The sequence below is a fragment of the Neopelma chrysocephalum genome, unplaced genomic scaffold, assembly GCF_003984885.1.
Source record: "Neopelma chrysocephalum unplaced genomic scaffold, ASM398488v2 Primary Assembly neopelma1_143, whole genome shotgun sequence".
In the NCBI taxonomy this organism is placed as follows: Eukaryota; Metazoa; Chordata; class Aves; order Passeriformes; family Pipridae; genus Neopelma; species Neopelma chrysocephalum.
In genome coordinates, this window is record NW_020897805.1 from 2,450,116 (window position 1) to 2,466,641 (window position 16,526).

The 16,526-nt window shown below is 35.5% G+C and overlaps 1 protein-coding gene across 5 annotated transcripts in view; it reads left to right on the forward strand.

Moving 5' to 3' along the window:
• Positions 1–16,526, forward strand: part of ADK (adenosine kinase) — a 277,815-nt gene that overhangs the window by 66,051 nt on the left and 195,238 nt on the right. For all 5 annotated transcript variants that reach the window (XM_027700143.1, XM_027700145.1, XM_027700146.1 and 2 more), the window contains one exon: positions 9,014–9,092. In XM_027700143.1, coding sequence (XP_027555944.1) covers positions 9,014–9,092 — 79 coding nt within the window. The remainder of the gene's footprint in view (positions 1–9,013; positions 9,093–16,526) is intronic.

Genomic DNA, 16,526 nt, shown 5'->3' on the forward strand with positions numbered 1-16,526 from the left:
GTGTACTACACTGACCCTACAGATTGTCCCGTAGTTGTTTCCCTAGTAGACAATTTGTGCATTTGCTCACCAAGCAGCCTATTCTATTTATCCAGTCTTTGGATGTCATCCCATCAGTGTAAGTTCTCCTGCTTGAAGGAGAGCTGGATTTTTGTCTTTTCCAAAAGCGAGTGATGTATTTCTACATTATCCTTTCTGGACAGTTCTGGTTCCTTCTTTCCTAGTTTTCCACCACCACCACCCCCAAGTATCCAAAGATGTTGATAAACAGCTGATTCCTTTGATAGTTTCCAGTGCCACTTAATGAAAATAAAAATGTGGACACATGATTAGGTGCTTAACAAAAACTTACAAGAAGGAAATATACTTGGGAGGAAGCATGTGTGCTTGTGCTAATAAATATTGCCTGTGTTTTTGAGCTACATGAGAAAATCATGTAATTACCCACTATCTGATGACTGTCTTAATGTGTATTGAAGACAGAGCTGTATTGAGAAATAGGGAGGTTGAAGAGAACTAAACCAAAAATATCTCATGGTATTTAGTGATGGTTGTGCTTAAAGCAGTGTTTTCTGCAGTCATTTTTTCATGAGGAAATGCTTATAGTTCACTGCATGTTAATAGGAGTTTAGAGTGGATGTAAACTATTTTCTTCGTCTACTTATATGTCCTGGTCTATTTTTAATGTTTTCTTGGTTTAAATGTGCCAACTGGCTACTAATTTAAAAGGATTTACAGTAACACAAGGGGTGAAGAAAAACAGATATTTTAGCAGTGTAGTTGCATTAACATGAACCACCTATCATAAAGAACAAAAAACTGGTTTAGGTTGTGGTTAACAACTGTCACTGTTATTTTGGACTTTGTGTTAATAGAAATATTACTTAGATTAAACGCTTCTTGATCTGAATGATGTATGGAAACAACTAGCTTATAATTTGGTTTTGGAACAGCTCTGCAAAACTCCCTAATATTTTATTGACTCTGAATTGGAACCCAAACTTTGCACCTAACATCTTTACTGTTTGGATGTATTTACAGATAAAGTACAAATTGTAAAATTACTATAGCAAAACATTTCTGTCTACCAGGTGTGAGTGTGCGTATGGATTTTTTTTGGTTGTTGTTGTTGCTTTGTTTGTTTGTGGGGGGGTTGGGTGGTTGTTTTTTTGGTCAGCACTTTACAAGCGGTTTAATATGACTTGTACTACAACTTTAGATAATCTCAATTTAGCAAAGATAAGGCCTAGGATCTCCTGATGACTGAATTCTCTTAATATTAAAATATTCTTGGCAAATACTCTATTAAGTGGAACAAATTTTCACTTTGATGTGAGCTGGAATAAGTTGATGCTTGTGAAACAACATTTTCAATTAGCATTCACTAAAGGTTTATTGACAGGTAACACCTGGTCTCTACTGTGCCAAGTGGGAAGCATCTATTGCAGTCTCTTATATTTGTTGCATAATTAGGATTATGATCTCTAATTTGCTTTTAATTTTGTAAATCTAGTCTTATTTTCAAAATCGGTTAGTGTTACTTTTATTCCTGCATTGTTATTGTAGAACAGACAAAGACACTGAAGTGTTGAAGGATTAGGAAGTTCACTACTTTGTAATATGATAAACAACTTGCCCTTTCATTGGTTAGTTAGCAATGAAATTTGGACATGAAAAATTGACTGGTAGGTCTCAAAAAGCACATATTCTTCCCATGCTACTTATGAGAAGCAAAGAGAACATGACACAGGTTTTTTTACAGTAGTATTCTGGTACACAAGCTGCCAGATGGACACTGGGAACATCAGGAACAAGGGTAAACACTGTAATACTGCAGAGAAATAACAAAGGAAATGACCTTGTTTCTTAGTGCTTCAGAACATACTTCGGCACATCCAAGGATGAAGAAGGTAAATGCCACGTACTTTTCCCTGCCTGCAATGTCTTTTGAGCCTTGTTAGCTATGCATAAGGGCAGAGAGCTGTTTCTGGCTTCAGTGTTTTGCGACAAAGATGATGGTGGCAATCCCTAGATATGTCTTCAAAATGTTTGAGTCTTGGCTGATGTTTTGGAAGATCTTTCAAAAAGACAGTGGGAGGAAAGCATGAAGTCGTAGTAAATTATTGAACCGACAGAAATTCTGTAATAGTATTCCTGATTACCCATCCTCATGTGAAAGTTTTGAAAATATTTTGATTAGAAATGTAATAGATGGAGGGGTGCTATAGTAATTATATATAGTGCACAAATTTTAAGGTTTGAGAGGGTGCTCTGTGTATATATACCATGTGTATCCATTTGTGTTTAGGGACAGAATCAAAAATGTGATCTTTCAATAATCTAGTGGTATAGGGTGTTTTGGGGGGATGGGGGAGTTGTTGTTTGTTTTTTCTTTAATTTTCCTACAGCATTTCAGAATATCAACAGAACAACTTGCCTTGTGGTGGCTAATACTTCTGAGTGTAATCATGTATATTTTTGAGATAATGTAGAGGAAGATATCCAGATAATGTGGAATGGGGTGGGGGGTGACTTTTCAAGAACACTTGCCTGACTCTCTGCTGAAAAAAAAGAAAAAAAGACTTTGAGAAATTTCTTTAAATCATGATTCTTAAGAGCTGATGTTTTAACCTTACATTTGAATGACTGTTACTTTTTCCATCTTGTTTCAATATGCCTAAATGCAAACACATGTGGAAAATGTTCTTTTGGCTTTTATCAAACTGACATTTAAGTGCATTTTTTTCAACCTTGCTAACATTTGTGGTAAAATATTTCAAAGCTATGAATCTTGCAATTTGCCTAGGCTTTTTTTTTTCTTCTTTCATATATTAACATTTGGTACTCATAATCCTAACCTGTTTGGAATTACTGGCTTTTTTCATTTGGTGTTTGTTTGGATGAGGTGATTAGGAAAATACTTTATGCGAAATTCTAGTTTGCAACAGTAAATGCTTTCATGAAGAGTCACTGTTCTATGAACTTCAGTAAATAAAGGAGAAAAATATGATAATATGCTCTATTCAATTTTAGCAGTCATATTCCTAACACATTTAGGTTTCTGTTGTGTTATATGTCCATGGTGCTAACCTGTCTCCGATACTTCCTTTTTAGCATGTTTCATTCTTCCCCTTTACTCCCCTACCCATTCCCAAGCTCTTTAATTCTGTGCCAAGCTAATAAGAAGAACTATCTCTGTATAAAGTCAGTCATTGCCAAGCAGCTGTTATAAAGTTTTCTCATGTACCTCTGTGAATGTACCTCATTTCAAAAAGGGATTTTTGCTCTTTCAGGTCCAATTTTAAGCAAGAAGAACCAATTATATCTGTATTTCAATCTTAATTTGTTATATCTCAAAGAGTAGGGGTGACATTGTTCCTATATGTAACTATCCTTTCTGGAGTTTGAACTTTGAATACTGAGTTGTACAATTTAGATAGAGAAATTAGCTACACTCTTCAGAGTTAAAAAATATGAATTGCTTTTCTTTTTACCCATAGTATTTGTCCTAAAATATTCTCCCTTCTGTTTAAAAGTAATACCCTGTGATTTAATTATCATGGTTGAATCTCAAGACTAGACCTGTTCCTTAAATGTAAATTAGATTTTACTTAGGATGAAATTATGAGGGCTTCAGCCTGCCTGCTAACACTGACCAGGAAAGGTTGTCTTTCAACAACATGTGCCCCATCTGCCTGGTGGTGTGGCTGCCTGCATCGTTCTGGCATTGGCCCAGCCTGTGAGGAAACTGAGAATGTGACAGATGACAGGCTTGTCCAGATGTATGCATAACTACTGCTGCCATGCCCTGCAAAACAGTCAGGATGCAGGTTGGGCATTATTTAGTTGTTTGTGTTGGTTTATTCCATGAGGGTTTCCTTAAAAATTGAAATATTTGGTATTGGTTTTGTAGTTTTACTGAGCTTTCAGTATTATTAAGACAGGTTGTATAATATGATGCTCACTCTCTTAAATACTTTTTTCTTTAATTTATGGAGTGATTTCATAGACATTCTGACACAGGTTACTTAATTTGAAGATTTAAGTAGATTTTTAAAAATGCAATTAAAAGGATCAAACGTCTAACTGTCAGTGTATTAGTCTGGTTCTCCTCACAGCTGAACATTTAAAGCTATTGCCATGTCTTAATATGGCTGGTTCTTGCCAGTAAAAATAAATGCCTGGGAAAGGTGTCAGAATCACCATTAATTATGATTTTTAATTAAAATTTATCCAATAGCTTGAAAACATACCAAATCGTAGTCTACCTTCCTCTCTAGAGGTATCAACAAGGGCTGCATCCCCAGCTCCAATTTACCTCCAAAGAAAAGAAGTTACAGACTTATGTGCAACTTGCAACCTTTTATTATTTAAGAGGTTTCCATCTTGGTGGTTTTGAAGGTTTTTATAACACCAAGCAAAATATACAATCCACTGAAAATATTTTATTATTGTTATACGAAATAACCTGATTTTCGTCTTACGTTCAGGCTGTCATTATCTGGCATACAAAAGGAAAAAGGGCAAAAATTATTTTTCTCTCCTCTCTAGCTGCTTTTGGCAGCTGATTTTTTTTAAGTGTAGCTCCCTGCTGATGTATGCTATTGAGTACATCTTAGGTAATAAGCAGATATATCAAAAGATATCCAGGGCAACACACCCTGCTGAAAAACAAGAGATTACTTTCCTCTACTTCTTGCAGATAAGTAGCTTCTGACATATGCATCAGGAATGTTTTTTTCTGGTGCAGTCTCTGTATAAGACAGTTAAATGTTGGTATTCAGTGGCCATTTAACTCTTCAAAAAGAGTTCCTTTGTAGTTTAATATAAATTGTGTCATAAAACTTAACAGCATTACTTGAATTACTTTAATTTTCCTTACTGTAGCTTCATTGCCTTATGTTGTCTGCTTTCAGTTGTAGGGTATGTTTTATGTGCTTATTTTTCTTGTCAGTTTGGCTTTGAAACCATGGTGAGCCAAACACGAGTGTATCTGTTGCTGTGTAACAAGAAGATAGTCCCAGCTCCAAAAAGCCTGAGATTTTGTGTATAAAGCAAGTTACAGGAGATGGGTATTGATCCAGGAGAGCATTGCCAGCTATTACGCTGGAGAATAGCCTCGGGAAATCACACTGCCTTGCTGATGACTTTTTTTGACATTATGGTGAAAGATAGTTTGCAGGAAGATTTAAAGTAGATTTGCTAATAGTCATAGAAAATTCTAGTAACTGGACAGTGGATGATATCATGGGTTAGTGAGGGAAAAGCTATTTTTGTTGACAGCTTTGTGCCCAGAGGCTGTTGTAAATCTAAATGTACCGAATGAAGGATGGTGTGTTCAGTGCAGAACACTTTGCAGGGCCTTGGAAACACAGAGAAGAGACTTCTGCTAGCAGTGACTGAGAAGGGGGAGAAGAGAGCTGTGGAGAGAGGCGGGAGCTGGTCAGAGGGGTAGCCAGCACAGATGATCTTTGCAGGTGTCTGAGGGGATTAGATGTTACGATGAGTGCATTTTTCTGTGTAAATCACGCTTTTTAAGAGCTGCTATGAGAAGGAATAGTGTAAGGTTTAAACATAATTTTGTGAGAACACACAGAGAAGATGGATGGCGATGCTCAGGTTATGAATGGTCTGAGAGGCAACAGAGTTTGAGAGACAAACAGGGTTGTGAAATTGTCACCAGTGATATTTACTGGGGGAAAATTCTAGCAGCTGTCTCCCGTTTTTGGTATGGCATATATAAGAAGAGTCTGTGCCTTTTAAAAATAAGCTTTGACCTCCTGTAATGTAAGGAGCTGTATTTTGTAAAAAAAAAAAAAAAAAAAAAGGCTAAAAGATTATGTTCTCATTCTTGTTTGTATTCCTTTGTAGAATAGCTTCTTTGACTACCACCTTATAATTTTTTTATTTTAAATAGCCATTAATTCTGTCAAATATGAGGCTACTGAAAAGGCTCACCTTTCAGTATCAAGTTCAATTAGTAGTATATGCTTTTTTAAAACAGGGAGAAAAGAAAAAACCTGACAGAAGTGCTATTGCCTTTAGTATAACTGAGCAAAACATTAACATATCCTCTTTGGTCAGTGCTGGAGTTATCAGCAGTATCACAGCTCAAAACATATGCTGCTGCAAATGCAAACTTGTTTTTGTTAAAATATGCTTTAATGTGGTGGACAAATTCATGGTACCAAAAGTAGGGCCCCCTTTATATGGTGCCAATTGTGGGATTTATTATATTCTGTTATTTAAGGTAATGGTGTGTTGCTAGGTCAGGAAAAGGGTCACAGTTCTCAGATATAGCACAGCCTAAAGAAATACTCAGAAAGACCAACAACTGCAGAACATGAAACACAAATAATATTCAGTCTTGCTCATAAGGTTCTAATTTTCTTGAATTATCCTAAGTGTGATAACAGCTTAGTCCTGAAGCACACACAGAAGCTCTGTTCAGCATTCCCGGACCTTGGAAGTTGAACTTCCTTCCCTAAAGTGGAGGGTTTTATAAAAGCAAACACCATGTTTCTGAGGCATGCTGGAATGACAGTCTTCTCTTTGCAGGTCAGGCATACAGCAGACAGTGACAAAGTCTGTGTTCCCACGCTGCCTGTGCCATCTGCTGACACTGTGAAAAATGTCCATCTCACTGTTCATCTTAAGATAAAAAAACTATCAGCACTCTGAATTTTGAGGTCATTCTTGATACAACTTGGTTACCAGGCTCTTGCGGATTAAAACATCACAATTTATATTGTCCTTTTGACGTGTCATGGAAAATGACCAGCAAAATGTACTTTTCTTGCAGCTGTATGAACTCGTTCTGTTTTATATAACAGATGGTTAGAGACGTTGAATGCACCATCTTAATTCAAAGAAAAGGAGTTAGGTCTTTTAATATTCAATCTGAAATAGAAGACAGTCACCATTGTTTGTCTTGTTCTATTAAGTAATTGTAAAATAATTTGTTCAGATTATTTCTTAGATTACATAGCTTTCACCTTGAAATCTTGATAATACAGGCAGTATTTTATGGCTGTTCCCAATGTTGTTTTTTTTCCCAAATTCAGATACTGCCTATTTTATTTTTCATTTGAACTACAAGTATTTAAATACATACTTATCTAGGCTTAGAGCTGCTAACATAGGTGATCAACTGCAGTATATACTGGGTTTATAAGGTTTAATGTGCCATTAAATAACATGGACATGGAAACTTTAGCTGCCTATAAGTAAAGAAATTAAAATATCAACTGGCATGCTTGTAGATATACTAGAATACAAAAATAACTATGTGATTTGCACAGTACACACTCAAATTGAGTGAAAAGGTAAAATGTCAAATAAATTAAAGAAAAAATATTGCCAAAATGCTTAATTGGTTCGTGATGGTTTGTCTTTGCTTGAGAGCCAATTGTTAGGAGACTTCTTGGGTTTTGTTATTTTTTTTCCCCCCACTTTCAGCTACTGCTACCATTTGAGGTTTCAATTGCTTGACTTAAAACTGATAATTAATAGTATGAATAACTGTGAAAAGCATATGTAGTAATTTAGTTCTTGGTTCTTTCTAATTGTCTGCCCATTGGTAGTTTGCTAGGGTGAGTAGCTCATTATTCGAACACTTTAGATGGAAAGCACTGTAGAAATAAAAATTCTTTTATTAGAAACATGGTTTTGAAAAAAAAAAACCCACCTTTTAAACAAACAAGTCATTCTTTGACGAATCTATCCCCAAAACTGTTGTTCATGTACTGTAAAGAGATTGGGGTTGTGAGAGGGAGAGGACAAGTAGGGTTGGCAGATAGCATTCATTTTTCACTGTGTCCAAAATAAAGATGGTAAAAGTAAATACAGTAAAATATATTGGAATACATCTAACTGGACAGGCTTAATTTGTTGAAGGTAAACAGATAAAGTAAATAGGCATTAAGGGTAAAGCTATGCTATTAATTAGGTTTGACCTTGAGGTCATTTTGAACCTCAAATCTGCAAAAATTTTACAGTAAACATTTTGACTTGCCTGCAGGAGTATTTCCTTCTAAGTCTAATGTCTTCTGAGGTGGTTAATCCTGCTGTTTAATCCACTCATTTTGAAGTGTGCTTGGAATTTAAAGGCATGACGCAGTATTTGTGCACAGCCTCCCTGCAGCCTCCACAACTCCCTCATTCCTGTTCCCTTTTCTGTGACACTTCCCTTTCCTGTAGCCTGTGATGAGGGAGGAGTCTGATTCTTGAGCTCTGGTGTTCTGTGATCAGAGATGGAACACATATCCCAGACAGCGAAGAGTGTCTTACAGACACTGCGTCTTAACCGGAAAGTTTGATCTGAAATATAAGGGTAGATATTTCTGTTAAAAGTTTAAATATTTGTTTTAGTGTTCAAACCTAATATACTACTGAATGTTAACACAGAATTCTATGTTTTCATAGTTGTATGACTTAAAGGATTTGAAAGCTCACCTTGGAGACACTTGCCTTTTCTGTTATCAAATTTTTCTCACACACTAGTAGATTTGTACATCAAAGTTCTTCACCTGTCAAAATATACTATTTCATATGAAATCTTAAAATGTAGCACCATTGTTTGGGTCAAGTTAATTTTGAACTAGGCAACAAATCTCAATCTACTTAAACTAGAAATAAAATGTAAAGTTTAATGGGGTGAAATAAGTGTCTGAATATCTTCATTTATGTAATTTTTCTTCAAGGATGTATTTTACCTATCTAACAGTTCACTGCAGTCAAGCCTATACTTCAGATATTTTCTTTCCCCTCAGTTGTTTACTCCACTTGCAACTTTAAGGTGAAGAATTCAAGTTGATGCCACACTTTGTATTGTAATTTGGACAAAATCTAAATAGATGTTTCCTGCTTGCATCATGGATAACAATTGATGTGTATGAATTTCTTGTTTGCAAATAATGTGATGTCATCTACTTCTAATCTTCATGTCTTTTTCTGGAAAAAAAAATTGCAAAGTTTAACTGTTTTCTTTTCCTCTTTTTTTTTTTTTTAACAGATTTGAAGAACTTGTGAAAAAATTCAAAGTAGAATATCATGCCGGTGGTTCGACTCAAAATTCCGTTAAAGTGGCCCAGGTTTGTTCTTCCTTAGCAAAGAATTACTGCTAATTTCAAATGTTGAGTTTGAATCCACTTGATGCTCTCTCTTGTCTGTTTGAATGAGCACTGCAGAGTGGGTACTTGGGACTCTGTTGCTCAGATTATGCTTATAGGCTTTTATATGATTTGTTTTGAAGTTGTGCTCTTTAGTCTCTTCACACAAGTTCTGCTAAGGTTGTAGTTACAACTGGAGTTGTACAGGAGGGAAAGGCTTTTGTCAAAGACGTGTGGTGGAAGGATAAGAGGCAAGGACAAGGTCCCTCGCTGCAGTTAGGAATCTTACAATGAGGAGAAAAAAGTCACAATGAGAAGGGTTAAACAGAGAAGTTGTTAAATCTCTGTTCTTGGAGACTTTCGTAACTTACCAGTATGAGTTCTTTTAGCAACCAGATCTAAATTTGAGGCTGGCCCTGTGGGTTGGACTGGAGACCTGCAAAGGTCCCATGTAGCCTGTATTGTTCTGTGATTCTAATCTCATTTATCCTGTAAGAACTTGCAAGTTTGTCCGTAAAAGATCAAAATGTAAAACTTCCTTTTATACAAGGAGAATGTTTCTGGCTATGGGTATGATGAATAACAGGAATGATGGATTTGGTTTCAGGTATATTAGCTTTTCTGTAAGTAAAATATGCCTTTAGTCATAATACTTTCAAGCATATACCTGTGTGAATATTCTTAGATCGCGAGAGGTGTAAAAGTTCTATAAATAAAAATACACAAACAATTATAACCTTTTTGTTAATGATTCTGGCTTATTAGCTTCCAGGCTCCCTATATAGTTAAAACTTACTGCCAGATAGCATTAAATGCAAATTTGGAAGTTATAATCTAATAAAGGTTGCCCCCACCCATAAAAGGTAAAAATATAATAATAAGCACTCCTCCTTTCTACAAAATAGTTGCTGCTTCTTTACTAAAGTTTTCATTTTTTAAACCCCCAAATGTCTTGAAAATATTTGTGATTTTAAAAAATGTTGCATGTGTTATGATGTATATGGCATTGTCATTCTGAAACGGTTATGGTTTTTAAATAAAATCAGCTTTCTGAGCTTTGTTTTTAACAATTTGTTTGCTTCTGGTACTTTGTAAAAGCCTCTTCATCAGGAGAGCTCAAGATATGGGAATCAGTCTCTGTCTGTATCACTGTTGCTTGACCTATAGGGGTGGTGTAGAGGTGATGCCTCTTTCATGACAGGTAATTAGAGGTGAACTTTTTGGAAGGAGTTCTGCAACCGTTTATTAGTTCAGAGGCATGGAATTCTGCTACCATTCCTGCATCTAAACTGGGGAGGTTTAGAAGCAAATGCATGTGATAGACTCAGTTTCTGAACTTTAAAGTTTTCGAAGAGCCCAGGATTTTATTTCCATCTCTCCTTGAAGTGACCTCTGTGGCATCAGCTAATTTATTAGTGAAGTATGTCTCATTCTTAGCTGTGTCGTAACCTATCAGTGCAGGTATTGTTCAATAATTATACTATAACTATGCTAATTATACACAGTACACCATATAGAGTCAAGGAAATAGATGGAATTTAAATCAACAAAATGTAGGGATTTCTATGTCAATGCTCCTTTCTTACACTGATTGGGTTTTGTCAGTGAACTTTTCCTTTATCTTGGCTCAGAGCTGGGAGACTTATTCAGCTCCAGTTGCCATCTGGAATTGTATTTGTCTCCAGAAGGTTTGTCATCTCCTAGTTTCTGTTTCAAATAAGATTGAAACTTAAACAGTTGTGCATGAATAAAATAACATCAGTAAAAGACTTTAAAAAGAGGGATGGGAGAGTGAGAGAGAGAGAGAAAAAAAAGAGAATTCTGGAAATCTTGAAAGAAGCTCTTATTCTTTAGGCTTTAGCAGAAGAAAAAAAGTGTGAGGATAAAAAAAAGTAGTTGAAATGTAAACCAAAAGTCAAACTAGAAATCCTGGAAGAGTATTTTTGCAGCAATATAGCAATATTCATTGGCTTATTGGAGAGAATGAGTGTGTAAGTAATCTTAGGGATGAACAGCTTAAATATATATTTATTTGTTGAAAGTAAAGATGGATTTAGCAAGCTTGACTGGTGGCTGAGAAGTAAAGGACCAATAAATAAGTTGAGTGCTGAGGGAGCCACACTTTAACTGAATGTGGATTCTCCACAATAAAATAGGTGGGGAAGAAATCCTAAGAATAACACTGTTACTAATTTCTCAACTTGTGTTACATTATGGGAAAAGCCTGAAAAATCATGCTATAAAGTGAGAGATAAAACCTGAAAGATTTTTGCTTCAATTGTTTAAAACTTGATGAGAAATAATGACATGTTAAAAAAAGGCATCCTTGGAAGCTTGACTAGAATGGAATACGACTGTCTGAGTCAAATGGTTGATAATAAATGGCCTCTGAATTCTGGCAATTGCTTTTTTAAAAGTTGATTTCTGAGTGGGAAGAGGATATTATTAAGGAGTGCAATTAATAAATTGATTGGATTAAAATAAGGAAGAACTTAGGAAGCAGATGAAAGGGTTATTGAATTGCTTTTTTTCAAATAGTTGTCTTCTTTAAGGGCCAGAAAAGCAACATTATGTTGAAATAAAAATACCCAAAGGCAAAGGGGGTGGAGAAACTTAGGAGTATATAACATGTTTAAAAAGGAACAATGGACCTGTCATATGCTTGCTTACATGGTATATGGTGATCATCTCCTCTGTTATATATGCTGATATATTTTGAATATTTCCTTTGTATCTGCAAAGGTAGCGAGATCTACTCAAGAAGTACTATCTGTTTCTGAAAAGGATAAGCCATTTTCTTTTAAAAATGAGAAAAAATGTCTAGAAATACTGTATTGATCATGTGCAAGAAATTTGAGATGTTAATCACAGAAAGAAGCAATAGGAAGAAGCTTTGAATTATGAAGAAAACTGGGAAGAAAATGAAGCTTAAATCATGGGGTTTGGAACTAAAATTTAAAGCAGCATCAACTATAATGGAAATAAGGATTTTAGAAGTTTACAAAGAATTAATCAGAATTGCAGTCAAGCTGTGAAGAGCAAAATTAGATTTATTTTTTTTCTAGCATGTTAACAGAAAGGGAAGATCTGAAGTGCAGCCTAGAAGGAAGAATTTGGCTGGTAAGGTACTAAAGGGAATCTTGGTATTTTTTCAGTGTTGTCTTCCAGCAGAGCAGAAGGAGAGTGTGTGGCAAGTTGCAGGAGTGAATGATGGTAAAGAGATGGAGAGCATTGTGAGACTCAAAAAGCTGAATGTTGGCCATGCTGAGTGCCCAAAGCAGACATTATATGGGCAGGGTATCTCAGGAGGGTTAGAAAAAGAGAAAGGTCTGGACATATCAGGAACAGCAGAAAGGATCTTTTTTGTAGAAATGCTTCTAATATACAAAGTAGTAGATATATTTCCACAAAATGAAATGTGGAAAAATAGTCAAAACATACATTAGAGGGGAAGCTCTGTAAAAACAAAGGCAGGAGCAAATGAAAAATTAGTCTGTTGCAAAAGAAATACAGAAGACTGTTGGATAAACACTGAGAGGATGGAAGATAAATGATAAAGGGGTAGAAAACTGGAAATAGCACACTCTTCAAAAGTGTGTTATAAAAGTATTTTTATAAGTCAACAATATTTTTTAAAAATACCTGAAAATGGTGAAAGGAAGTACTGAGAACAATGTAAAAGTGTTAAAGGGCAGTACTAAAGCTGAGGAGGTCGTTTGTTTATGTTCATGTTTTCTGGGATATTAAAGTTGTTTGAACTGATCCTGGAAAGAGTGAGGGAATCAGTATTATTTTGGCTTGACTCATGATATGAATGAAGTGTGTGTGGGGGGGAAGTTATTGATATATTTTGGAAATTACAATAACGGGCATAAAAATGGAAAAGATAAAATAAATGAGATAGTTTAGTCATTCCCTAATGAGATTAAATTAACAGCAAATTATGCCTTGGAAATACTAATTCGTATTAGGAGAGGAATAGTGACAAAAAGAAGGGAAGAAAGTGGAGATGGAAAAGCATGTGAGAGAACGGACAAAATTGAGAGGAAAGGAAATAAGTGATCTGGAAGGAGAAAAGCTATAAAAATCCCAATGTTTCTCTGATTCTGCATCCCTCACAGTCCCATGCTTGTTTCATCCTTAACAACCCACTTTTCTTGTCCACTCTAATCTTTCTTGGGTGTAAATTTGTCCATCTGGAAAAGAAAAGATGGCTAACTAGAACAGATTGAGTACTTCTAAGGCCTTAAGGAAAAGTCTTATTGAAGTAAATATCTTTACTTTTCCACACAATACTAAAGTCTTAAACAAAGAGACAGAAAGTAAGAATGGGAAGAGGGTAAGAGGAATAATAACAAAGGGCCTTCCTCACTACAGTACAAAACAGTTGGAATCCAGATAATCAGTAAAAATGCAGATAACGCACTTCTAAAGGTGCTCTGTTACTATTAGACACAATTGTTGTTTGTTTGTTTTTTTTCTCAACCTACCAATAGCAAGTGTTGATAATTTTGCTGGATCAAGTTTCAATTAATCAGACATCAGTCACTGAAAATTGCTTGATAATACTTTGGAAAATGAGGACTAGAGAAGATGAACTGAATTGCAATCATTTAGTTTCTGGCATAGAAACTAAAGTTTAACTTTCCTGTTTGCTTTAGTGATCTTGGCATTAGAATTATGCTTTTATACTAACTTTCAGTTTTGCTTTATGTTTAAAGTTGAAGTTGTGATGCATGCTTAAGAACAAGAAGTGTAGGGGTATCAAATTGAAACTGCAGTGTGCTTCTCTGACCTTTACTTGTCTCATTAAATTTTGGCTTTATATCTAATATGATATGTGACATCTTGCTTTAATCTGAGCTCTTGCAATCTCTCCAAATGATTGGATTCATTATATTAGATCTATAAAATATGAATACATGCAACTGCGTGCAGTTCATAAATAATGTATTGGTTTAGGGTTCTGCCAACAAACTAAATTCAGATTCATTTTACTACTACTCAGGTTCTCTCTGTAATTTTAATTAAGACTGTGCCTGTCTAACAATGGACATAGATTTGGAAGGGAAAAAAAATCTGAATCTTTTAATAGGGCTCATGACTTTAAAGTATCTAAACCAAATAGCTCACATGTGCAGAGAGGGCAAGTGCTGCTGACCAGGCCGAATTTGCATGATTTTTATCAGCGTTTATTTTGATTTTGGAATGCTGAGGTTAGAACTGCAAGAAGTAGTCTTTTGAAGTTTTACCTTTCTAACACAAGTGCTGGATTTCAAGTCTAACTTGATAGAATTTTATAACTTGGGTTTTAAACTACACAACCTTGTCAACAAACAGTGCATTTTCATTCTCGTTTTTCTGGAAGTGCTTATAAAGAATGCCACATTCTTCATCCTCAGAATGGGTGCTCTTGGTTTATGCTCTATTTCTTAATAGCTGATTTTTTATTCTAGCAATTCTGCTGTTGCCGTGGATCTAACTTAGCAGCTAGAGAGTGCTATATTCTACTGTTTGCTCATCCTCAGAAGAATTGTGGAATTCTTATTACACAACTTTCATTAGTAGTGATGCCATGTGAACTTGGAAGAACGTAGCTTGACACATCTCAAGTTGAATTTGTAAGACTGGTAGATAAAGGGAAAACAAAAAAAATTTTGGGAAACTTTCAAATAGATACTCCTGGGAATTCACAATAGTATTTTTATAATACACACCTGAGAAAATCACAATGACTCCCTTTTCCTTTCTGCACTACTTCTGGCTATCTAATTGTAACCTTTTGGGTTTTTGTGGCTGTTCCACTGTCATCTATACATCAGGGAAGTAATGACACTTTTCCAGTATCAGCTTGTACTTCAAGGGCTTGTAATTTCATTCCAATTTTTAGTCTTCAGTTATGATTAACTTGATATGTTAATCTGAAGTGATTGTGCTTTTTAACATTCTAATAAACTGACAAGTTTGAGAATTTCATTTTGAAAAATGAACAGATTCATGCTTGTTTATAAAAAATGGTGTGTGCTGAAGGCTTAGATGTGTTTCAAATTTTTACTCTTTGTTATGTGAGTAATTAGCCAAACCTTGGATTTATATCAAGCATGTGTCTACGGAGTCAAGTCGTGCTTAATCCAAAAATAGTATGTAAAATTAAAAATTTATCTATGAAGAATACTTGCAGGGAGAACGCATTTTATAAACAATATAAACTGTAATCTTGTAAACGCATAATTAGCTTCATTGCAACTGGTTCCACGTTTTTAATGTAAAGTTTATATGTATTTGCCAAGTAGTACCATTGCCTAAACAGTACTTTTTGTATGTAATCTATGAAGTGCATCATACATTAGCTCCTCCCTGTTAAGTCATTTAGTGATTTCCTCCTCACTTTTCTGTCAGTCTGTATAAATGGGCATAGAACTAATAAATTTGATCTTTTCCTCACTTGTGAAAATTTCTGCATTACTTGTGTACAGTAGACTAGACTGAGGCATAGCAGGAAGCAAGGCTTGGCTTGGGAGCAAGCCTCAAAATGTCTTGAATATGCATAACTGGGAGAGAGGTAATGGAAAGGCCATCAGGGGCGTCACCCCAAGTGTACTCTCAATTTTTTCATATTGATGCAACTTTGCTGGAACTGTCTTTTGTTTCTATGGAATCTCACACCATCAACTCTGTTGTGCTTATTATGTGCTTAAAATCAGTTATGTGTAAAATACCTTTCTCCAAAAACTGTTTCTGGACTAGCACTCCAAGAAAGTGGAAGCAAGTCCCCTAAAAAACTTTTTCCTCCTACTTAGTGAAGCAGAGAACGTTTAGCTTTGTATTCTGTTGACCAAAAGGAAATAGGTCATTTTTTTTTGCATAGAGAGGTAGGCTCTGTGCTTCCTGAACCATTTGGATCAGAATATTAAATTCCTCGGAGTTAGTTTTGGCCTTGTGCTTGATATTCCTTAAGCAGCTTCATTTTCATTCCTTAAACAGCTCTGCTCAGATGGGCTTGGTGGCCCCAGCAAACATGTGTTTCCAATATTTTCAATAGTTCAATCCAACTTTCAAGAAAATGTACAAAAAAGATCCCTAAACCATTTTCTGTTTGGTATGGTTTAATAAACTTGAGGGTTATACCTTCACCTTCTGTCCAGAAAACAATCTTGAGGTGTGTGTTTCCTACCCTGCCAGGTCCCACACTTTTTCTGCCATGCTGCACTGCTGTAGCATTCCACAGAGTGGGGGTTTTGTCAGCACCGTGTGCTGTCCTGCAAGTCACATACCTGCTTCTCAAACCTGTTCAACGTAAGAGAAGATAAATCAGAGAAAGAGTCAGGACTTACAGCTGATTTTTTTCTTATTTATACATTACTAAAATTTATATGCTACAACCAGTAACGTGCATATCCTAAACATCTGTCCCCA